Source organism: Manacus vitellinus, unplaced genomic scaffold (assembly GCF_001715985.3).
Source record: "Manacus vitellinus isolate BGI_N305 unplaced genomic scaffold, ASM171598v3 scaffold_10_pilon, whole genome shotgun sequence".
Taxonomy (NCBI): Eukaryota; Metazoa; Chordata; class Aves; order Passeriformes; family Pipridae; genus Manacus; species Manacus vitellinus.
In genome coordinates, this window is record NW_021938838.1 from 14091385 (window position 1) to 14115327 (window position 23943).

Consider the following 23943-nt stretch of genomic DNA (forward strand, 5'->3'; position numbering starts at 1 on the left):
CCAACAACACAGCAATCTCCTCAGGATGAACAGGAAAAACTCCTGGATGAAGCCATTCAGGCTGTGAAGGTGCAGTCTTTCCAGATGAAGAGATGCTTGGTAAGAATGGGACTTTAAAATGCAACGAAGCTTCTTGTCTGCTAGTAATAAAACAGTAAATCAATACCAATCTCTAGTGCTGTGAGGAAAATTAACCCTTTGTGCACCTTTGTGGCAGAGGCTTTGCAAATAAATGAGGCAGCTGCTCATTGAGAGTGAACCTTGAATATTCTTTGAATGTGTCTTCCTGGTTTTGCTCCAGTATTTGACAAGGCAAATTAAAAGATGTACCTTTATAATTTGTGCTTGTATTTAAGTCAGCCTAAGCTGAGAATAAGCAATAACCAGAAGGTTATTGTTCAAATTGGTTTTATATGGAACTGTATTATGAGACTATTGTGCACCATACTGTTGGTTTTTTCCACGTAGTCTTTTCTTGGTGTCAGTTACAGACTGTGAGGCTGCTAATAAATTGCCTGCTGCATAGGATAAATTTTGCAGTCATTAACTGTAGACTGATGTGTGAATTCTTCTGTGACTGGAAAACACCATTGACTGGTGTTATGCTGAGATTTTATCTTGAAACTGTAGCCAATGCAGGCAGATAATGTCATCACACATAGCTTTCTTGGGTTTGAGAAGCCTATTTATATTTGGAGAAACTGCTTAAAGTTGCAATGAAAACTTAACTATTCCCATATATTTTCATGTGGTTAACCAAGCTAGCTTTGTTTGCAGCCAAATGACAGTAGCAAGGGAAGTAACACCTCTTCCAGTTTTGTACTCTGTGGAATGCTTTTGAAATCTTTGAAGTAGCTGCAGCTGAGCTTTTCACTGCTATCAGTGATTGAGTGACAATTTAAATATACTAAGTGGATCACACTAGCAATTCATTTTGTTCTCCCTCAAAACCTATTGCTGCTGCTTATGATGGGTTGAACAAGTATGCATAGGTGGGAGATTAGAGGTTTGTGTTTGTGTGTGTAATGCCAGCTGATTTATATGCATCAGAAGTGTAAGTTAGATGCAGCCTAATAAACAGTGGCTTTCAGTAGGGTGTTTTTCATGGCTGAGAAGTAGGGGAAGAAGATGATGGCAGTGTGCCTTGCCTGTCTGCTAGAGGTTTCTTACTGAGATCTGAGCAAAGCAGCAGAACAGATTTGGAGGAGAGGAATCCATTCTGTTTTGCTTGCTGGAGAGAACCTGAGAGGTGGGTGGGGATTGCTGCATAAGCAAAATGATCTTAGATTTTTGTACCATGAGTATTATGACTTATTACTGTAGCTCTGTCTTCACATATGTCTTATCACTTCCAGATGTAATGTTCCACTTAACTAGCATGGGCAGTATAATACAAGCTAGATACTAATTGACTTAATTAGAATTGGTGCTTTCCTGATGTTCACCTAATCTCTACTTGCTTTTAAAAAAAGATAAAAGTGTAGATTTATAAAATCCTGCAGTTGCCTAGTGTTATTTCTAACAGACTGTTCTCTCTTTCTTCCTCCAAAGGACAAAAACAAGCTCATGGATGCTCTGAAACATGCTTCCAACATGCTTGGGGAGCTGCGGACTTCCATGCTATCTCCAAAGAGCTATTATGAGCTCTGTATCCTTTGAAGAAGAAACTAATAGTTGAAATGTTGAATTGGGAATGAAATGTTCATCTGCTTTTGTTGACACAATGGTATCTTGTCAGTCTCAGGTATTTACTAGCACTTTTCTTTTTGCCCTTCATCATTATCTTAGCTTCTAAAGGAGTCAGTGCCTCGATGTATTTACTTTACATGCTGTGGTCTCTGAAAAAGGGGAGCCTTTTAAAGAGACTTGGGAATAGAATGTGAATGTATTCAAATACTGCTTTCTCCATGTGGGGATGACAATCTTTTGTAATGCATTGTATGCCATCACTTTAATACTCTGTTTAATCACATTCATTTGCTCAGTTTTGATTTAGTAGCTTGGGGTTTTATTCCCTTTTCTAATATGCTAGGAATTATGATTGAAGGTTTGGGGTTAATTTTGCACAATTATCCCAATAGCAATTACTAGTTCAGAAGTACTGCCTGCTTGGGCATGGTTGTATTTGGTACATCTTTCTTCCATGGTGTGAATGAGCAAATTAGTATGAAAATCTGTTCAAGACATTCTAACTTAAAATCCTTAACTATGAGAAAAAGACATGGCAATTTCTGATGAGCTCCACTACTTGGAAGTCTACCTGACAGATGAATTTGCCAAAGGAAGGAAGGTGGCAGACCTTTATGAGCTAGTACAGTATGCAGGAAATATCATTCCAAGACTGTAAGTGTGTGTATGTTACTGTCTGGTTTTGTTTGCTTTTTCTGTTTTAAACTGGTGGATAGTGGTCAGGCTCTGGGTTCAGTGACTGACTCTGCCTTGCTTGACAGCAGGAATTCAGTTTGCAATGGTGAATAATATTTCTGCTATCTTGAGTGGATTACTGTGGGACTTTGAGATTAGGCTGAGAATGCAGCTGCAGAAGGTCAGTTCTTCCTGCCAATGTGTTAATTTTGCACATGACCAAAATGGAAGCACTTTAATCTTGGAATAAGGTTGGCTTTTGAGTAAAGAGCTGGTCAGCGAAGGTTAACCAAGTACCACACTCTGATCAATGTGATTGACTATGTATTTATTAACTGCTCCTATTACCTGTTAATGAACTTGTACCTGGGGGTCTAGATCTTAGATTCTCATACACAGTAGATGCCTCATAGCCATCTGCCTCTTATGAGAATAAGAAGTGTGAGAAGGAAGCTGAAGATTTCTGTAACTTTACCCGAATCTGTGTTTCTGAATATATTTTGTTTAATGGCAGAAATTATACTGGAAGCGCTTGGAAGGCTTATCTTTATATATGTGACCACTGGGCTGCAGAACATGTTCAAGACAGTCTGTCTTGGGACTTGGATTTTGATTGGTACTGAAGTTTTTCATTCCTGACCTTATGTTCATGCCAGGAAGAAGCTTAGGACACACCAGGCTGCATCTTCATGCAGTTTCTGGAGCTTGGCTAATGCCTCCCACAATGTCTTTACCACTGTGTGTCATGATTAGAGTTGTCTTCCTGCCTGCTTGATGCAGGCTCTAGTTCTCCCTGGAGAACACTTCTGGTGCTTTCCTGGGGGTTCTCTGCACATCCATGGTGAGGCAGAGGAGAATGCAGGGAGAGCTGAGGGCTCTAAACCAAATAGGTGAAGGTTCTGAGCACTGTATGCTTTTGCACTGGAGGGATATCCAAATATACTGGAGCACCAGTTCTTTGTTTCTCCCATATTCCTTCTGCTTCTTGCCTAAAACAGAGGTGCTGAAGGAATGAATGCAGGCCTGGGGGGTTCTGAAGGGCTTAATTCCTATCCTGCTGGACTACAGTGTGAAAGAGGCTTAACTGCTTCCCCATCATAGATTACTTACCTGTATGTGCCAGAGCTGTTTTCCAGCTTGGTGGGATGCTGGAAGTATAGACAAGCTGGTCTGGGAGCATTCAGAACTTTGTGCATGCTGAGCATTTACACATTCGAGGTATCAAGCACTGTAATGAGGTCAAGTGGCTGTTCTGACTTGCTGTGCTCTGTAGCAAAAGAGAACAGAGTTGAAAGCTGACTGAAGATCCAAAACCTTGGGACCTAGATGATATTTTATTGCTTTTTCTGTGGTTTGGTAATCCTGCCAGGATGGAAGAAAGGAACTGTTGCCTTTAAGTGTGATGTTGTTACTTTATGATTTATTGTTTGACTCTGTGCTTTTTGCAGGTATCTCCTGATAACAGTAGGTGTTGTCTATGTCAAGTCATTTCCACAGTCCAGGAAAGATATTTTGAAAGACCTGGTGGAGATGTGCCGTGGAGTGCAGCATCCTCTTAGAGGCCTCTTCCTTAGGAACTATCTCCTGCAGTGTACCAGGAATATCTTACCAGATGAAGGCGAGCAAGCAGAGTAAGAAGGATGAGCTATAACTTGGTAGAATTATTGTTGTTAACAGAGAATATTTAAATTTTCTGTATCACTTTCTTCAGATTTGAGAGAAGTAGAAACTTGACAGGTGTTTTGTCCATTAAGAATTCCCTAGCAGAACTAAAGGTTTCATACAAGTGAGGGTATGAACCTTTCTTATGAACCCAGATATCCCACCACACACTTCCCCACCCTCCAGCCTTAAAAGCTCTCTTCACCAGTGGGTGGAAGGATGAATACCTCTGACCAGCTTTTCCTGTTCTTAACCTGTTATCAATTGCAGTGAAGAAACCACTGGAGACATCAGTGATTCGATGGATTTTGTGCTGCTGAACTTTGCAGAGATGAACAAACTTTGGGTGCGGATGCAGCACCAGGGCCACAGTCGGGACAGGGAGAAGAGGGAGCGTGAGAGGCAGGAACTGAGAATCCTGGTGGGAACAAACCTGGTTCGCCTCAGCCAGCTGGAAGGTGTCAATGTGGAGAGATATAAGCAGGTGGGATGTCTGTCCATCCTTTCTGACTAACTTTTTCCAAATGAAGCTAGTTTGTACTCTCAGATGAGCAGCTTGAAGTGTTATAACTATGCTAAAAGTCCAGTAATCCTGGTACTTCTCAAACTCTTCACCTGAGGCAAAGTTCTGAGTACTAATGAAGGTATACAGTGTGTTGTGAGGCTAAGGACATCATTCATGCGTTTTTCATATAAGATTGTGTGTAACTTTGGCAATTAGTTTTTAAAACTTTCCTTCTTGACTCCCACTTTATTTGAAGACTAGGGAGTCGGTTTAAGGGTAGTGTACATATACAGCATTCTGTGGTAGACTTTACAAGTTATGTGGCTATTCTTCCCAAAGCATTAAAGAGAACTGTTATTGCAGGAAATCACAGTGAAGCAAATATATTATTTAAAAGTCTGTCCCATGTAAGTTCTACCATATAGGTGTTGAAAAGGACTTTGAGTGGTGCTGCTGAGACCCTGAGCAGTGGCAGGTGCCAGCAAAGTTAGTAACACTGACTTACTAAATCAAAACTTGCATAGTGTATGAAAGGGACAGATGTCTGAGACCAGCAGATATTTTTTTTTATCTGAAAAATGGAACTTCAGAAAAGTGAGACTTTTTGTCAGAAAGCCTTTATGTACAGAATAAGCTGATAACTGTTAGAAATGCTACTTTGCTTGGATTAAATGCATATGTAAATATAAACTTGGAAAGTAATTGTAAAATAACTGCAACATTTTTTTCCCTATTCCAGATTGTTCTGCCAGGAATACTGGAGCAGGTTGTGAACTGTAGAGATGCTTTAGCTCAGGAGTACCTCATGGAGTGCATCATACAGGTGAGCTACTTAAATTCATTTGCAGTGATGGGACACAGGGACACCTCTATACTTAGTCAGATTCAGGCAGCTTCCTCATGCACTGGAAAACTTCATCACTGGGACTTTTACACAGTGACTTGTCCTGTATTTTTTTACCAGATGAACAGAGTGGACATGAATCCATTTTGTGCTCCTTCTGTTGCAGAAGCTTGTAAGCATCTGAGTAGCAGTGCCTGAGTTGTAATAGATAGCTGAGCCCTCAAGTTACCCACTTGTCTTACATCTCTTGCTTCATGCATTTACCCAGTCAAGGTCAGCTTCATAGGCCAGACTGTATTTACTGTGTGGCTGTCTACTTTACAGTTATTCTGTTGCATTTTACTGCTGTGTGACAATGGGCAAATTCAGTTTATAACTTGATGACTATTGATCTAAAACTTCAGGTTTTCCCAGATGAATTTCACCTCCAAACCCTGAACCCATTTCTCAGAGCCTGTGCTGAGCTGCACCAAAATGTGAATGTGAAAAATATAATTATTGCTTTAATTGACAGGTGAGTGACCGAGGGGGTGGAAGTTGGCTCAAAATTAAGTTTGTGTTGTGCACAAGGAGATGATAATTCTTTTATTATTTGAATGTGTTTTAACTTGTGATATCACTTAACTCCACTGTTTCCACATCTTTCTATCAGCTGTAATTCAAGCTGCGAAGAATATTACTTCTCTAGCTTCTGCTTTCTGGACTCTGTTTTTACAGCTTCCAATGAAACCTGCTTTATGGACTGATTAAAACTTGTAAACAAATTCAGCCAGGAAATAGCCCATTTATTATTGACCAGTTTTGTTTCTGAAGTGGCAGCAGTGTTCTGCTTTGACAGCTATATTGGTCAGAGGTGCCTCTTGAAAACACGAAGATCCCAATGGCTAAGTTGTGTATCAAGGATACTTTACCTTGCAGTTTTGAGTAGAGAACATAATGCTTCTTCAGAAAGGAGCTAGTAAGAAATGGAACTACCTTCTTAATTCTTAATTCTTGCAACTAGCATCCTACCTGTTCTCCCAGAAATGTGTTTCTTCCTGTGGAGGTACTGCTACTGCTTGCAGTGAATTCAAATATAGGGGAGAAATCCTAGAATCATCGGCGTTTGAAAAGACCTTTAGGATCAAACTGAGGTTTTGATTTATATCTTGAAAGGAAGCAACACAGGCTATCAGTGACTACCTGCACTTTCTTACTGCAGACAGGAAGTGCAGTTGCATGGCTTGTTGAAGCCTCAAAAAAGCTTTTTTTTTTTTTTTTGCATTTGCACACAAACATATGTGCCTTTGTATATCTGGTCCATGTACTAATGTATGGACCTCAGTTACCATGGGGATCTTGGGTCCCACTGGCCTTCAGCAATGGGCAGGGTTACTTTAACTACTCTGATGCCTGGAGATGGAGTAATTTTGTTGAGCATGACTGGTATAACTTAAGATCTTGAATTTTTTGCTTACCAGATCAGTAGTTTTTCTCCTGGTTATGTCAAATTTATTTGTTCAAGACTTTGGTTTTATTGGAAAAATCTTTTAGTATTTGTGCCAGAGAAGCAGCACAGAGGTGTTCACAGGAGTTCATTGGTTTCCTACACTTTGCTGCCATGGCTGAGAATTTTTGTAATTTTGTCAGCTTTAAAAGAAAAAAAGGAAACAGTAAACCCCCAACCCCGAAACAACCCAGATCCCAAGAAGCATTACCCATAGCAACCTGACTTTTGAGACTGTCTATCTTGAGCCTACTTTCAAAGAGATCACAGGATCTTCTGCCAGGTTCTTACATGACAGTGTGGCAATGTCATTTTTGTGAGAAGGATTTTGTTGTGTAGCTTCTTTTGTCATGTCTGCTCTGAGGACTTAACTTACTGTGGAGGTAATGCCAAAGTTTTTCTCTTCTTACTGTTAGAAGCACCAGTAAGTGACTGACTAGCAGTGACCCTGCTGTCCTCCCAGACTTTGCACTGCTGTGGTTTCTTGGGCCACTGAAGGCATCCAGAGCTACCTCACTTGGCTACAGGGCAAGGGCAGAAAGGTGGCAGTGTGTGGTTATCTTTGTAGCATGGCAACTTGTGATTTTGACTGTAATGTTACTGCAAGTGTTGGAGGAAATGAGTGGATCTGTCCTTGGAATCTGTGCACGTAGGGAGGATGATGCTCTTGTGTTTGGATTGGAGCTGTTAGGAGCAATTGCTCAGTGTTTCAGTGTTAAGATGGGAAGCTGCCCCATGTAGGTAGTACCTGCTGGCATTTCTCATCTTTGTTTCATCTGGTGTGGGATAATTGAATCTGAACATCACTGACTGCTGAAGAAACCTGTGACAATTTTGTTCTTATTCCTTTGGGACTTTCCTGCTAAAGGAATCTTTCTGCAAATAGTCTTGCTGCTTTGGGATCTTTCTTGCCTTACTAAACCATTCATGGCTTTTAATTATGCTGCCATCTGCCTGCAACTTGTTCTTACTCTGTAGCATGCTGGCCTTACACTTGGAGCTGTTGCCAAGATAAGCTGCCTTGTTCCTTTGAGAAAAGGCAGTGTTTGCTTCTGATGTTAGGAAGTCTGCTTCTTACCACCCTATGAAATATAAGATAAATTCAATGTCTGTGTTTCCTGGCAGTGAAGTTTTTTGGCACCTCAACCTTTTCTTACCTGTTTCTGTTTCAGACCCAAAGTTCATTCAGAATCAAAGTTTAGAAACGCTGTAAGAAATAACTTAAAAATTTTAATTTGCTGCCTTTTCCTAAGTATTTTTATAGTTCTTTCTCTAATTCAGAGTAGAATAATCTCCACAATTAGAAAGTCAAGACATAAATGTTGAGCTCCTTAAGCAGCAACTTTGGTAAGGTGCTAGCCTTCCTGTAGTGATTCTTCTTACCTTGTATCTCATTTCTGCAGCAGTGGTGGTTGGCATGACTTTGTTCCCTTACAGATAGAGATACCTCTCATCATCTCTTGAATGCTTGCTGGACAGAAATTGCTTGCCTTTTTCCCCTCCTCCACCCCCCCAAAAAAGGTGTTCTTCTCCACTTCAAGTTTACTTTGTATTTTGTTCTTTGACAACAGTAGAAGTCCCAAACATGTCAGTCTGTCTTTAGAGACAAAGCATAGTTAAATCAGTGTATTTCTTCTGTGGCTCTTTTTCCCTCTGGAGGCTGTTTTGTGGTGAATGCTATTGGGTATCTAATTTCAGTAATATCACTGAATGAGTGCAGGATATTTGCTCTTCCATCAGCCTGCTCTATACCTCTTTCTCTGCTGGAAAGAACAGAACATTTGCTTCTAGCTGAAGAACATCGATTATGAAATGTCCTTATTGCTCCTTCTTCCCCTTGCCTTTTCTGTCAGACTCTTTTCCAGGACTGATAGATACCAGGCTCAGTTGCTCGTAAGGCTTCTGACTTCCATTAATTTCCTTTTTGCTTGTAATAGAGCTTCCAAAAATACCTAAAGGAATTGCTTTCTCTGCCAGTACCTCTTTCTGGTCTGTGTCTGAGGAGTGGAAAAACTGTGCTGACCAAGCTGCTTTCCTTGCTGTGTCACCAGGTTAGCTTTATTTGCACATCGTGAAGATGGACCTGGTATCCCAGCAGATATCAAACTCTTTGACATCTTTTCACAACAGGTTGCTACTGTTATACAGGTATGCTGGGTATTCTTGCATGCAGTTTGGGGTGGGTTTTTGCCAAGTTACGTGCTTTTGTATCAGCTCAGCGCTGTCTTAAATTTCAGTCTCGGCAGGACATGCCCTCAGAGGATGTGGTGTCTTTGCAAGTTTCTCTCATTAATTTGGCTATGAAATGCTACCCAGACCGTGTTGACTATGTTGACAAGGTGTTGGAGACAACTGTGGAAATATTCAATAAACTTAATCTGGAACAGTAAGTAAATGTCTCTTGAGTTCTCTTTGGCATGGTAGTTAATAACCTAAAATCTGGACTTGTGCATTGCACCACATTCGGTGAGATAGCAGAGACATGCTTTAGATGTGTGAGATGACTGTCTACAGCTTGGCCCAAAAGCAGTAATGATAAACTGCTGACTAACTGCTCACCTGTGCATAAATCCCACTGTGCAGCTGTACAGCTACACAATGTGCATGCTAAGCTGTGTGTAGTCATTATCCAGGCATCCCTTACAGCAGTCTACAGCTGGATTTGCAGCCACAGTCTGCTTCTGCTGTCAGCAACTTAAAACATGTATTTTTCCACTGTATGTCCCAAAGAACAAGATATGACTTGTTTTGATACTTTTATTTCCTTTCTCCCTAGCAACAAGTTGCTTAGTTGTTGTGGGATGCCTCAGAATTGGTTTTCTGAGGCAGGCTTTAAATCTGTCTACATATGTGAACTATGGATTAATTGTGTTTTTTGCATACATTTTCTTTTAGTATTGCAACAAGCAGTGCTGTTTCAAAGGAGCTGACTAGACTTTTGAAAATTCCTGTTGATACTTACAACAATATCCTGACAGTTCTGAAGCTAAAACATTTTCACCCACTCTTTGAATACTTTGATTATGAGTCCAGGAAGAGCATGAGTTGTTACGTGCTTAGCAATGTATTGGATTATAACACGGAAATTGTGTCCCAAGAACAGGTATGACATAAGTTTACTTTAAATTCTAGGTATTTAAAATAGTATTTGAACACCTGAAAACACATACTAAGTGACTTCATGCAGGGCATGCTTTGTTTCCCAGCCTTCGTGCCTGTGTGCTCCTGCCTCCCCATCTGGGCACAGGCTTTATCCCTCTTGATAATTCCTCCTCATGTTCTTAAATGTCTTTACACATCTTACCTAACCTCACCCTGGAGACTGTTTCTGGTCTTACCCAACCTCAGCCTAGGCACTACTGCTGTTAGGTTTGAACAGAGACCCTGAATCCCTTTAAAACTAGGCCTGCTACCTAAAGAGGGTTGGATAGTACTTTTGGAATCTGAATTTCCTCTGCACTGCTGTGCTGTCCCATCCCACTTGTGCCAAGAGGGACCCTTCTTCAGGGAGTAAGGCACCTATGTCTAAAGCATCAGCACTATGAATGGCTGTAAACATGTTCCCCGTTGCTGTCAACTTATGCTTGTAGACTACTCTGCTTTAAACAGAGCTTCTCTTGCCTTTAACAGGTTGATGCTATCATGAATTTGGTATCCACACTGATCCAGGACCAACCAGATCAGCCTGCTGAAGATCCTGACCCTGAGGACTTTGCTGATGAGCAGAGCCTTGTGGGAAGATTTATTCACCTCCTGCGCTCCGATGACCCTGACCAGCAGTACCTGGTATGGCACTGGGGGTGCTGAGTGTCTGTGCTCTGACTGTCACTTCTTGCATTGACTATCCAAGGCTCAGGGGAAGCTGGGAGCTGGGGCATCACTGCTCTGGCACTACAAACTCAGTAACTAACAACTGTGTGTGACACCTTCAATGGTAGCATGATATGTTTATTTGGAAAAAGCAGGTGAGGAATTAGGCATTTGCTGATTTAAAGTTTTCATCCCATGACTGGGCAACCATCTCTATTAGTTTGTGGAACTCTTGATGTTCTGACAACTCCATATGACCATCTATCTGAAAGTCAGCAAGTGGAATTTGGAGTATTGTGCCATTTGCATTCTTTTGGTATCAAAATACACAAAAAAGTCCTCAGAAAATACACCTTAATATGTTTGGCCTCAGGAATTTTAATTTCTGTAAGTACATGGTCTTCAGACAGCATGTAGTGTGCTGCTGCTTGGTTACAGGTGTGCTGAAGTTGAACTCTGCTACAGATGGCAGCAGTTAGTTGGCTTAGTCAGAGTCAGGTCTGAGTAGGGACTACAATGAAGTTACAGTTTGTTTGCCTGAAATACAATTGGCTGATTCTCATCTGAAGTTGCAGCAACATCACACTGTATAAACAGTGAGAACAGAAAAACAGAATAAAGTAGGAGCTATGTATAACACTACTGGCATTCATTTGGCTTGGCTTTAAAATCTGGTATAAAAAATTTGTGCTTGAAATGTTGAGATTTGCTGAAACTCGTGTAATAGGGAGAAGCATGGCTTTAAGGTACGTGTAAGAATTGGAGACAGTTGTTTCAGGACCTGCTGGTCATTGGCTGCATTATTTCTCTATATTGCTGGAGTAAGGCAGGAAGGTCAGCCAGGTCCTCTTTAGTTTCAAGAGCTGTATGGGTTGATTACAGCTGGCAAATACCATATTCATGTAGGAAGGGCCAGGATACCTCTGTGGTTTGTTTTTTTTGTTTGTTTGTTTTGAGGAGTTGGGTTGGGTTTGTGTGGTGGTTTTGTTTTTTTTTGCTAATAGAGAACAAAGCTTCCCTCAAAGGAATGCTGGCACTATGGGAGTTGATGTATTTTAAATGCCATCAGAGGACTTGTCAGATTATCTTTTGGGTAGAATTCTATAAGGTACTTAACACCTTGTGGTAAAAGTGCTGAATTGCTCCTCCATGAACATCACAGGCGCTTGTATCAAATTCTTCTACAGTACTGGAGCAGCAGGAAAAAGTCCAAGCCTATGGACTTTTCACAGCTCTTTCACAGTATCTCACATTAAACTATGCATTTGGTATAGGAGAGATAAGAAATGAAACTTCAAACACCTTAGTCAAAGTGTATTAGCCAAAGTGGCTAATACAGTGTATAATGGGTGATTACAGATTCTTATCTATTCATGTTATTTACATGAATTCTATATCTAGTCTAAAAGTATATGTGGGGTTGGACACTGAACTTCACTTGCAGTGCTTGTTTCAAGGTGGTGATGGGACTGCTGTGACCAGAAAGCAAGGTCATACCTGGCTGTAGTGTCTTTGTTCTGACACTTAAGCAACAACAACAAAAAAACCCTGCCCTGTAACTGATCTCCATTAGAAATTCTCTTTAGTTTGGTTTTAGAACTTCTAGTGTAAAATACAGCATGTCTGAATTTTGTCCCCTTTGAAAAGCAGTCAGGTTATTATAAATGACTACTGTGATGTTTACCTTGTGTGGAACAGATTGATTGATTTCTGATACTTGGAGTTCTTGCTGTTCTGGAGAATTCTGGTTATGAGACGACATGACTAATTACATCAATAGATGGAAATATTCCCAAAATAAGGGGAAGGGGAGAAGCTAACGGTACAAACAGGTAGAGTTCCTTGGCCTGTCTCCACAGGCTTGGCACACAGGCAATAAGGCAGAAAAGCATCACATTTATGAAGTCTGTGCAGCTTGTGCCCAAAACTAAGAATGGCAGTGAAAGGAGCTGTCATTAATGAGCACAATGAAACACTAAACAAGGGGGGAAATGGCAAAAGTTGCATGTGTGTCGACCAGAATGTGGCACTACAGTTTTACTTTAATGAAATTTGTTTTCTTTCTTTTACTTTTCTCACAGGTGCTGTAAGAAGGAATGGTCCTTTTTGCAGCTTCCATTGAGTTGAGGACAGAATGCAAGCTCAGGCAACTTCCACCTGGCTGCACAATCCAAAACAGATCTGCAGTTAATACAGTGCAGCAAGTGTTGCCTAACACTTATTGAGCAGCTCTAGGGAAAGTTCAGGCTGATACCACATAAAAAGCTACAGAGACAGCACAAATAAAAAGCTGCAGAGACAGCACAAATTTAATTCCAGTAAAGCAACTTTAACTTAAATTCAAGTCCGCCCAAAATACTGTAATTTATCTGCTGATAACACCATGTCTTTCCATAGAGATTAAGTTACAGATGCAAATAACACACCTCTCTTAAGGATTCTCTAAGCTTACAGTGCTTCTGCTTTAGATCCTCAACACTGCCCGGAAGCACTTTGGTGCAGGTGGGAACCAGCGGATTCGTTTTACACTGCCCCCCTTGGTTTTTGCTGCATACCAGCTTGCTTTTCGCTACAAAGAGAACTCCAAAGTGGTAAGTTGACCTCTTGGCTTCTCTGGCATGCTTGCTTTTTCTGGACTTTTAACAAAGTGCATTTTGTCTGGCTTCAGTATGCTAACACTTGACGCAGAATGCTAGTTGGTTGTTTGGGGTTTTTTTGCTCAAGGCAGATTTTTGCTTGAGGTTTGAATGCTTTCTAATCTAGTGATTTTTATCAAGTGATATTAAATTACTTTGGCACTTGAGAAATGGTGAAGCAGAAATGGGCTAGTTTCATTTATGCATGAGGGTGACTGATTATGTGCTTTTGCTGGAGACCAGACAAGTGATGGCAACAACTGATTTCAATGTGGATATTGAAATTCATCAAGTTCTAAATTGTCGCTACACTATTTTAATGTTTCTAAAAACAAGAGCTTTTTTATAGGTTAACTTACACAGTAGTTGCAAAACTGCACACTAAAACAATGACTGATACATTTGACCCTTTAATGCTTTCTGATGGAGATAGTTAGCTTATATATGTATTTCCCTTATTGTGGGGAAATAAGTTTAATTGCTGTTTGTTAAAGTGTTCTTCAAAATGAAGGTTTTAATATTCTCTCCCACTTCTGATTGCTCCAGACTGAACAGAATTTTTCTGTTAGCACTAATTAGGCTTTTGCTCAATTATGTTCTAAGCATAGCTGTTGTAGCTGCAATTCAGCGTAGGCTTCTGAAGAAGGTTTCTATGAGCTGGTAGGAAAAATGGGTGTGAAATTTTTGTAAATTAAAGAAATACTTTGTGAAGACCCACTGAGGTCAACACAGTACTGCTGGGGCACTCATTACTGCTTCAGTAAATAAGTGATTGGAGTGGCATCAGAGAGCAGCAGGCTGGAGCACTTAACAGATCTTAGTACAATTCATGTTCTCTTTTCCTATATCAATACTCTTGTTCAAGCTTTCACTTGTTTTTCTTCTGTAGGATGACAAATGGGAAAAGAAGTGCCAGAAGATCTTCTCGTTTGCTCATCAGACCATCAGTGCTCTGATCAAAGCAGAGCTGGCAGAGCTGCCCCTCCGTCTCTTCCTGCAGGGAGCACTGGCTGCAGGAGAGATTGGCTTTGAGAATCATGAAACTGTGGCCTATGAATTCATGTCCCAGGTGAGTGTCCAACTATTGCAGTTGGTCTCATGTGCTACCTTTAATTTGACTGGGATAGGTTTCCTGAACACTGAACCATCCAGTGTGATTCAAACACTTGAAATGATGGAAGATTAATGCTACTGGGTAGAAAATCCTCATCTTCCTTCTTGCTTCCCAGGCTGCTGTGGGATTAAGCTCCATTGCTACTGGTTTGAGTACTCAGTCTGACAACATGTGGTATGTTGCAATGCTGCCTCCTACTCGAGTAGTTGGTTCACTGGAGGAGTGTAGCTTTCTCAACATAAAATGCTCCTTCACTGCTTCTGCCTCCCAGCTCCTGTTATCCAGCTGGTTTTGCCCTGACCACGCTCTTAGGAAGTTCTCTAAAATTTGCAGTGTTCACAACTGCTATGCTGGGCTTTGCTAATTCAAATCCTTGTATTGAAACCTATTATAAACTACTCTGAAAATCCATGTGAACTTGTTCCTTGGTCTTAAGCCTTACTTGATGCAAAAACCTTCCCCTCCTCCCCATCAGATAAAGAACCAATGTATTTCATGTTATCCACGTTGTAAGCTTTGTCCTTATCTTTCCTCTAATAGTGCTACTAATGCATGTTTTTAAATGGAATTGCTGATAAACTCAGCCTCTGCTCACTGCCTTGGATCAGTTGCTGTTGTAGCTCCATTCTGAAGATGAGAGCAGCATGACAAAAGTGTACTTTGTATTAGAGATACAGTTCAAGGTTTTAGTCTTGTCTATTCTCTAAAGATTCTTCATCCATGTGGCAGCAGTGCTTTTCTTGCCTACTCTGTCATCACTGGCCTACCACTCAACCTCTGCTCTGCTGTTTGTGTGTTTCAAAGAACCAAATACTCTTCAAGAATTATTTCTGCTGCTGAAGTTCTGTATCTGAACAGGTGCTTGAAATGAGGAAAACCCCATTTTTAGAATATATGTGGGATCTCTTTTTTTTTCCTGTGACTACTTGAATAGTATTTCTTGCAAGACTTATTTCTGGTCTGTGGATTTAACTTGATTTTAACATTCTAAATGAAAGATCTTTTTTCCTGCCTGAAACTTTGAACAAATGTAAAACTGGACAGTTTCCTGCTGAGTCACTAGCAGGTGTGATTTTTTTTTTTTTTTCCCTGATGTGTTTGATTGAGTCTTACTTTCTCCCTTGACTAGGCCTTCTCTCTCTATGAAGATGAAATCAGTGACTCAAAAGCACAGCTGGCTGCAATCACCTTGATAATTGGGACATTTGAGAGGATGAAGTGCTTCAGTGAGGAGAACCACGAACCTTTGAGGACTCAGTGTGCACTGGCAGCCTCTAAACTCCTGAAAAAGCCAGACCAGTGCAGGGCTGTGAGCACTTGTGCCCATCTGTTTTGGTCTGGCCGAAATACTGACAAGAATGGAGAGGAGGTAAGAGCAAAGTGACAACAGTGTAGCACATCCTACCTCCATAACAGCTCTGCCTTTCTTCTGAAGACACTTCTAAAGTAGTTATATCAGTGATATAGATTTGGTTGGAATATATGCTCATATATGAAGTTTTTAAATCTCAGTGCAGTGTGAACTGTGTAAATACCAAAAGGGAGAAAATTCTAATTTAAGGGTGGAAGTACCAGGCAAGCTTTTGTGTGTCAGCTGGTTTAAGACAGGCTCCATTTTGCATGTGTGTATTACAGTAGCTGTGCTTGCATGTGAACTACTAAACTTCCAAATTAAAGATACAAATTGTTGAAGGTAAAGGTAAAAAAAAAAGTTCTGTTGTTCTTCAGGGCTTGTCACACAAGCTGTTGTCATTATAAAGAACAGTGTTTGAAACATGTTTCTCAAAGTATGCCTTATGGTACATCTTACAAAATTGAGTTAATTGATCTCATAATTGAAGGCTCTCAATAACTGTTCATGTTACTGTCTGATTTTAAAAAAAGTCTAATACTGGTGGCAGTCAGGCAAGGAAATATAATACAGTCAGGCAAGGAAAGCTTTCACTGACAGCTTGCTCTGCACAGTTTGTGTAGTTTTGTGTTTCTGTGGCAGACCCCTAGGAGATGCCATATGTTGCCATGGGAGGAGATACTGGAGCTTCCTAAAGTTCTTTTATTTCTCCTAACTTGGATTCTTCCTTCTAGCTTCACGGAGGAAAAAGAGTGATGGAATGCCTAAAGAAGGCTCTGAAGATAGCAAATCAGTGCATGGACCCTTCTCTCCAAGTCCAACTCTTCATAGAAATTCTGAATAGATATATCTATTTTTATGAAAAGGAAAATGAGGCGGTGAGTAGACATCCGTTCTCTGTTGCCTCTTTTAAACAACATTTCTTTAAGCTCTTTATTCACACTTATGCCCCAAATTATGTCTCTTCAGCTTGCCCTGTAATCTCTCACGAGAGGCACAAGTTCTGGTGATTAAAAAACAGGGTAGTCAATTCTTGATATGCAAGTAAAACTGTGGATTAAACTTCATTCTTCTTACATGGGGGGAAAATGCCTAATGTTTGGAATTTAGTTATGAACTTAAATATTGTGATACTTGGATACCTGAAATGTTTATTATATCAAAACTTGCTGGGACTTAGATGAGATGCTTAGGTGACATTACCATATTGACTGTACAAAAACAATTAAGAGTGCATAGACAGTCTGATTATGTGCATCATTTGTTTACAGCTTTTTAAATTTGCATTGAATACATTAGAAAGAAATGCTGTAGTAGCAGTTACAAAGCTATCAGGATAAATATTTAAGTTCTTTACATTTGCTTGGATGGGAGAACTTCCACAATACTGAAATTGGAAGGGTTCTGTGAGGAGCAAGAGAAGGCAGCCCCCAAGAGTTTGTCTGCATACAGTCTTACCAATATTTTGAAGAACTGTCCCATACAAATAGTTCAGACAAGTCTCTTAAAACTACTGTCTATGCACTTGTACACAGGTGATGTTGATGACTCCTGTTCTGTGTTCTGTAGGTGACAATTCAGGTTTTGAATCAGCTTATACAGAAGATCAGAGAAGATCTCCCAAACCTTGAGTCTACTGAAGAAACAGAACAAATTAACAAACACTTTCACAACACACTGGAGCACTTGCGTCTGAGGAGGGAATCGCCAGAATCTGAGGGGCCAATTTATGAAGGTCTTGTTCTTTAGGTAGACACTCACTGTACCTGTTTTCATTTACATACTGTATGTTTGTTTTTTTTTTTAAGATAGATTCCTAGGTTGTGCCTTTCAGAAATGTCCAGTTAAGTTAACATTCATGTGTTCAGTCTGGCACTTCAAACACTCGTGTTGAGTACTCTAACAAATTTGAAAGGTTGGACCAGCAACTACAGGTTTCATCAGTTAGCATGGCTGAAACTTCCTTTGAAATCCATGTGACATGGTAGGGCTCTTTGGTTCTGATTTCTCTTCTGTCTGTTCACTGTTGCTTCTGTAGCACTAGAGCTCTAAACTGGCAGTGACTGTCATCTGCAACTGTGTCCGATCCTTACAGAGCATCAGATTTTTGGGATTATTGTATGTCAAATTCTGCTTGTGCTTTCCTTTTAATGCAAGTTAAGACTAAGTGTAATATTTTTCCCTAAAAACTAGAATATATTAATGCATGTTTGGAGAGTTTTAAAGTACCATGTTCAAAAACAGAAGTTATATTTTGCATATTAAGGCTCTGTGACATTCAGCGAGGGCCAGTACTGTGCACAGGGCATATTTATCAAGATAATTTTGTTCCAAATAGTATAAAAAATAGAGAAATTGCAATCTATATAGATATGTATAACCTTCATTACTGTAAATTTAGGGGAAAATGCATTACACAAGTTTATTCAGTATCATGATTTTGCACCAGTGGAACAATAAAGTTGCTATTAACATCTGCTGTTTCATGTCTCTTCGGAGCCCACTGTTGAACCCAAAGCTAATGTTGAACCTTTTGATAAGAGTGAAAGAACTTCTGCTTTGTAGGGACAGAAGAATCAAGGCAAGTTAACCAGGACAAGCTGGGAGGCTGCTGGCACTTCTAATTAGAGGTTTATCATTCAGACTGGTAGTTTCCCAAGTGATGCTGTGCTGATGTGTGCTCGTGTTTCAGAGTGCTTTTATGACATACCTTGAGGGATAAAGAATCCTCCTGGATTCTGTGCTAGAGAGATAAGTGGCAATTAAACTGCAGTGCTGTAGGAAAGTAAGCATGGAGCAAGTACCAGTGACAGCTCCTGTGAAATTGGTCTGTCTGTGGGTTAATGCCAGTTGCTGTAAGTTTTGACATGTCTGGTTTACCTTTACTGAACACAGTGTTCCAAAAATAACTGATTGAATTGCCTTACTCCTTGAGTGACCACTAAAAATGTGTCCTGGCTTGACTGGATAGTAAATGAGACTTTGGTGTGACTGTTCAGTAATTTAGTGCTACCTGTGTTCTGAAAAAGGCAAGTAAGATCCTAGGAAACAAGAATTGCAGAGTAGACAACGATTGGATAACTGATATACTGATGAATAAGTCTGGCTTGGAGGGGGAAGAGGAATGGGGAGATAATCTAAGGGCTTTACTTGCCCAGGGGTACAATTAACACTACTTCAAGAATCTTAATGTTGCTCTGTATCTGTTGATGCTGTTCCTCTGAAGGGAACTGTTAAGCTATTTTGTTTCAGCACATCATAGCAGACATTATGATCGTGTTCATGTAGATTCATTCATAGTGTAGGGATATGCCATCCTAGTTTATACTTCTTGCTAACCATGTTTGTTTAATCATCAGTGTCAGTCCCTGTAAATTAGGAATTGTCTTTGCAATGAGTTTTGTGGTATCAAATGCAGTTACCCAGATGTTGTAGACAGGTGCTTTCTCCCCATCTCCCACTTGTTAGGGCTACAAAGTCATGACTCTTCCACAGCTCTTAATTACCTTTATTGAAATTTTACAAAGTAAATAATTTCAAAATACTGCCTGTAAACTTTAAGATCAATTGTACTAACATACATTTTGCCTGTGGCAATGGACAACTACAGCTGTTCAATAGCTCTCACTTGTCAGCAAAGGAAAGCATCTGTCAGGTTATGGAGTGAGTGCCAGTGATGGTGGTACAGACTTGTATCATTAGTGATGTTCAAATTGACACCTTTTATGGGACAAATCCAGTCAGAACTCAGGAACCAGCTGTGTGAGCTTCTCCTGGGGCACAGGCAGAATGGCAGAAACACTATGTAATTATGTTTGTTCTTGTTTTGCACACTTATGGTCAGTAACAAGGCTGTAAATCTTAACGGGCTTTGAGCCATGCCATTCATGATGCATGACCTGGGAAATATCTAAACACCTCATGTAATACTTTTTTGATCACTGGTGACTTGATGGATGGATGGATGGATAGACAGATCCAAGGGGTGGGGTTAGGGGAAAACAAGGCTTTTTTTTCTTTCAGGACTAACCAGAACTAGTAAAAGTCCAGTTAGAAGTGTTTTAAAAATTACTCCAAGGGCAGTTTACCTAAAGCTCTGTCTATAACAAGATCTGTCTGTCATAGATCTCACAGACTACTTAGGCTTACTCTATCCTTAACAGCAAAACATAGAGTAATGCCCCTGAGTCCTGTATGGAGAAGGGTTTTGACTAGAGTAGATTCCAGCGCAACAACTGAGCCCCTTGGTGTCTTAGAGGGGTTTTGGGGTAAGATATCACTGATCCCAGATTAATACTTCATTGACTTCCTTACCAGCAATATTTACAGTTATTAAAAGTGACTCTGATTATTGGCCATGAATGCTGTATTCTGTTTTCAGCACTTCTATGCTAGTGCACCATTACCAGAAAATACACTGTTGGTGTAATTTCCCAAGGAGCTTTGAGAAATGACTTTGCATTCCTGTGATTTCTGCAGCTACATGGATGACTGTATTTCTGTATATTCATAAATATCTACACTTGCACAGACTTACCAGTGTTCCATAAAATACCCAGTGCACTTCATAATTGCAAGTATTGCAATACTTGCCTTTTGGTGCTCCCACCAAAAGCAAGTTGGACCAATTGTCAGCCTTCATACTTCTCACATAAAAATATGAGGGTGAATTTTGGCCTTTCCTGGACACAGGAGTTTTATAAAGGCTTTCCTAAAGCTCATGTGACACAGTGGGTATAGAACAGGGTTAATGGCTGAATTCACCCACAGGAGCCAGAATGAAATCTCATAGAGGGAATAGTGCACACAGTGCCCGTGGCAGGCTGCTCTGATGATCATCAGAAGTGTGTACGGAGCCCAGCACAAACCAAACACACAGACAATAATTGCCAGAGACTTTGCTACTCTTTTGTCCCGGGAAAGTCTCAATCTATTTGCCACAGTGTTGGCAAAGTCCACTCTGGGGGTGTTGCAGCCGCTTTCTGTGGCTTTGTAGAAACCATTCCCAAGAGGCTTCATCTTCACATCCACCTGCAGCGGTGGAAGGTCGGGACTGATTTTCAGATTTAATGAGCGACTGCCACGCTCAGCTGAGGCTTGGAGCCTTGAAGTCTTTCTTGTGGGAAGAAGGCTGCTTGCTGCCTTCCTGTGTTTGTCTCTGTTAGCTGGCTTCACAAAAAATATAGCATGTTCCCTTCTTTTCCCCTGGAAGTTCATTTCACAGTTCTCTTGACCAGGTGAGAGGCTTTCGTTTCTGAGGGATGTGCGTTTCCTGATGTTGAGGTAAATACTTAAATTAAAGTATGTAACAGTGATAAAAGGTGTAAAGAATTCAAAGGTAGAGGCAATCATCAGGAAATACCAGTTGTAGAAAAATTCTGCATGACACTCTCCTTCAGGGAGGATGCTCTTTTGGGCAATGTGCTCCCAGCTGAGAATGGCTGGACCATAGAGAAGAAAAGCAGCAATCCATACAGCCATCATCTTCAGTACTGCATTTCTGGTCATCCCTTTCTGAGCCCTGTAACTGACCTGAGAGAGAAAAGTTAAGTCACAAACATTACAGGTGTCAAACAGGCTGCCTTGGAATGTGGCCCTCTCTGTCACTTGGGAGGGTTGATGACAAGAGTGGTTTTGGAAGGGGGGTTATACCAAGCTTTCCAATACCACAGAAAAGTTATTTCTAAAATATCCATTCCAAGAAATGTTATCAAGGTGACTGGATAAGTTCTGAGTACATGTATCAGATCTTAAAAGCTAGAAAAACAAATCTGTTTCACAACAAATAACCACTGCTATTCCTAGAACTGGTTGTCAGCAGTTGCTTCACATTAGCTGTGATACCTGTTTACAGAATGGTTAAAAACACACCCCTTCAAAATTCACTTATTTTAAGTTTTTTAGTAACTTAATCTGAAATATGTAAAAGGATTTGTATTCACAGAACACTCGTGCAAGTTCTTTCTGCTTTGTAGAGAGAGATTTTTTTCTTACTGTGAAAATCATACACAAAAAAATTAATGTATAATATCTATTTCCTGTTTGGTATACTTAATTTCATTCTTTCATGAAGTACTTGCAGAGTTCCTATCTGCAGTTAAGACTTATAAATGGAGCGCTGAGGTCTGAATAGTGCTTTACAGGAAGAGTAATTTCTGTTAGAAACTAGAGAAGCTAAGGTGCAAAAATAGTGAGTATGTCAGTGATCCATATCAGCAATAGAATTCATCAGAATCTTTAGATCATCTGCTTCTCAGTATTCTCATTCCCTGGTGTACTGGACAAATACTCATATAGTAACTTGGAATTCCATCTTCACATCTCCAGTGTGACTGTACAGTGTTTGGAATATGAAGTCCTCAAGCTTGGATTGTCCAGGATTTACATTTACTGCCCCACTTTGTGGATCTTCATCTCCACAGCCAGTGCTGTTCTGGCAGAAGAGCCACACAGCTGAGGAATCCTGAGTTTGTCTGAATTGGGTCTGATTTTGCAATCCTTGACAAAGCTACTCATGATTTCAGGAACAGTTGTAGGAATTAGCATTTGCATTGAGAGGGAGAATAATTTGGAATTTCAGATGTTCATATGTTCTTACACTGCCCTAATCCAACAGGCATTTTCTGTACTCTTGCTTGGGGAGAGATTTTTATATGAGGGGTTAATTTGAAGTATTTTCAAGTGGATGATCTTTTTCATTTATTCTGACCAGTTTCCCTTTCTGTTTCTGAAACCATCTAGTTTTTATATTTATACTATGTGCACAGTCATGAGAGGTTGGTTAATGAAAGAAAATTCATGGCTAATTCAGAACCTAGATAATAAAGGAATTCTGAGTGTTGACTGTTGAGAATTAATCTGTTCATTTCTCCCTCGTGAAAAAGAAGTTGGTAAAACACCAAGGTGCATATAAACTGTTGAATTGGTGCTGCAGCCTCTCTTTTTACTGTTTGTGATTTAGAATGAACAAGGAAGCGAAATGAACATTTTAAGGAAATGTGGGTGGAATGGGGTGAAACATAACTGAGAAGTGTGTGTGGAAGTGTGAAACCTGTTAGGTAAAATGTGTTATTTTGGCACCATCCAGGATACTTTGAGGCAGTATGGTCTAGGGGAAAATGAAGCTGGCTTTCGATTTTGCAAAGTCTAGTCTTCCTTTTTTTGCTGGCTGACAGGCTGAAGGTGCGGCTCGAGCTGTTCCTGTGGCCGGTACATGGAAATAGCATTTGCATCCTTAACCTTGATTTATATTCTGCCACTTTTCAGCCCCACCCAGCTGTCCACACCTCATTGCCCCGGGTACAGTTTGGCACCCACTGCAAGGAGTTCTCTCTGCCTCGTGCTGCAGCTGGGCTGGCTTGGGCTGTCAGTGGGCAACACGTGCATGGCCGTGTTCTGAGGGAGCCGGACTAGTTCAGCTGAGTAACACTTTCTAAGCTTAACGCTTAAGGTGCAGCCGGGGAGAAGTAAGTACACCCTGTTCCCTCTGCACACACAGCCTGTGCCCGGTTCTAAAGCAGAGCACCTCTTCCACTGTAAAAGTGAGAAGAAAAGGCATTTTCCACCAAAGCCAATCGCTCCCAAAACTATTTCCAGGACCGAGGGGAACTGCCTGCTACGTGTGGTGTTTGAGAGAGGTTCGGGGGTCGAGAGCCAGGCGCCCTAAGCAAAAGCTGCCCCCCCTCCGCAGCCCTTGGCCGGCCCTTACCGCTCTGGTGACACAGATGAACCTGTCGAAGCTGATCAGGACGATGTTGAAGACGGAGGCGGTGCACACCAGGTAGTCCACCACCAGCCACAGCTTGCACAAGCCCCGGCCGAGCCTCCACTCGCCCGTCAGCACGTAGGGGATGTAGAGGGGGATGCAGAAGCCGCCTGCGGACAGAGCAGGGCGGTGACGCGGGCGGACCCGCAGCCCGGCCCCGCGGCGCCCCGGCACTCACCCACCAGCAGGTCGGCCACGGCCAGGTTGAGGAAGAAGAAGTTTCCGTGCGTGCGGAGCTCCGGTCCACCCACGAAAGGCCAGGATGACAGCGCATTGCCAGCACCGTGGCCTGCACCAGCAGCCGATGTGAGCGCAGGCCAGCAGCGCGGCCGTGCCCGCGGCGAAGGGCCCGCCCGCTGCACAGTCCGCTGCAGGACAGGTTGAGCCACGGCCCGTCCTTGCCCAT

The 23943-nt window shown here is 41.2% G+C and overlaps 2 protein-coding genes across 2 annotated transcripts; one reads left to right on the forward strand and one right to left on the reverse strand.

The window, feature by feature from the left end:
- Positions 1 to 18246, forward strand: VPS35 (VPS35 retromer complex component). Its single transcript, XM_018085135.2, has 16 exons — positions 1 to 99; positions 1552 to 1648; positions 2220 to 2343; positions 3813 to 3995; positions 4297 to 4510; positions 5271 to 5354; positions 5780 to 5889; positions 8913 to 9009; positions 9099 to 9247; positions 9757 to 9964; positions 10492 to 10647; positions 13140 to 13262; positions 14197 to 14376; positions 15551 to 15790; positions 16507 to 16650; positions 17342 to 18246. Exons 1-16 carry the CDS (start codon positions 85 to 87, stop codon positions 17519 to 17521), a joined length of 2304 nt encoding a protein of 767 aa, XP_017940624.1. The 5' UTR covers positions 1 to 84; the 3' UTR covers positions 17522 to 18246.
- Positions 18247 to 19262: 1016 nt separating this feature from the next.
- LOC103766462 (histamine H3 receptor) lies at positions 19263 to 23943 on the reverse strand. Its single transcript, XM_029965547.1, is given in 5 exon segments — positions 19263 to 21304; positions 23481 to 23647; positions 23716 to 23851; positions 23853 to 23900; positions 23902 to 23943. Coding segments are annotated over 5 exon segments (1278 nt in total). The 3' UTR covers positions 19263 to 20419.

Bases quoted from the DNA above. Each gene is read 5' to 3' on its own strand.
- VPS35 (XM_018085135.2), top strand. The intron at 9,248-9,756 runs GTAAGTAAATGT...ATTTTCTTTTAG, and splicing joins AATAAACTTAATCTGGAACA to TATTGCAACAAGCAGTGCTG. The intron at 9,965-10,491 runs GTATGACATAAG...TGCCTTTAACAG, and splicing joins AAATTGTGTCCCAAGAACAG to GTTGATGCTATCATGAATTT.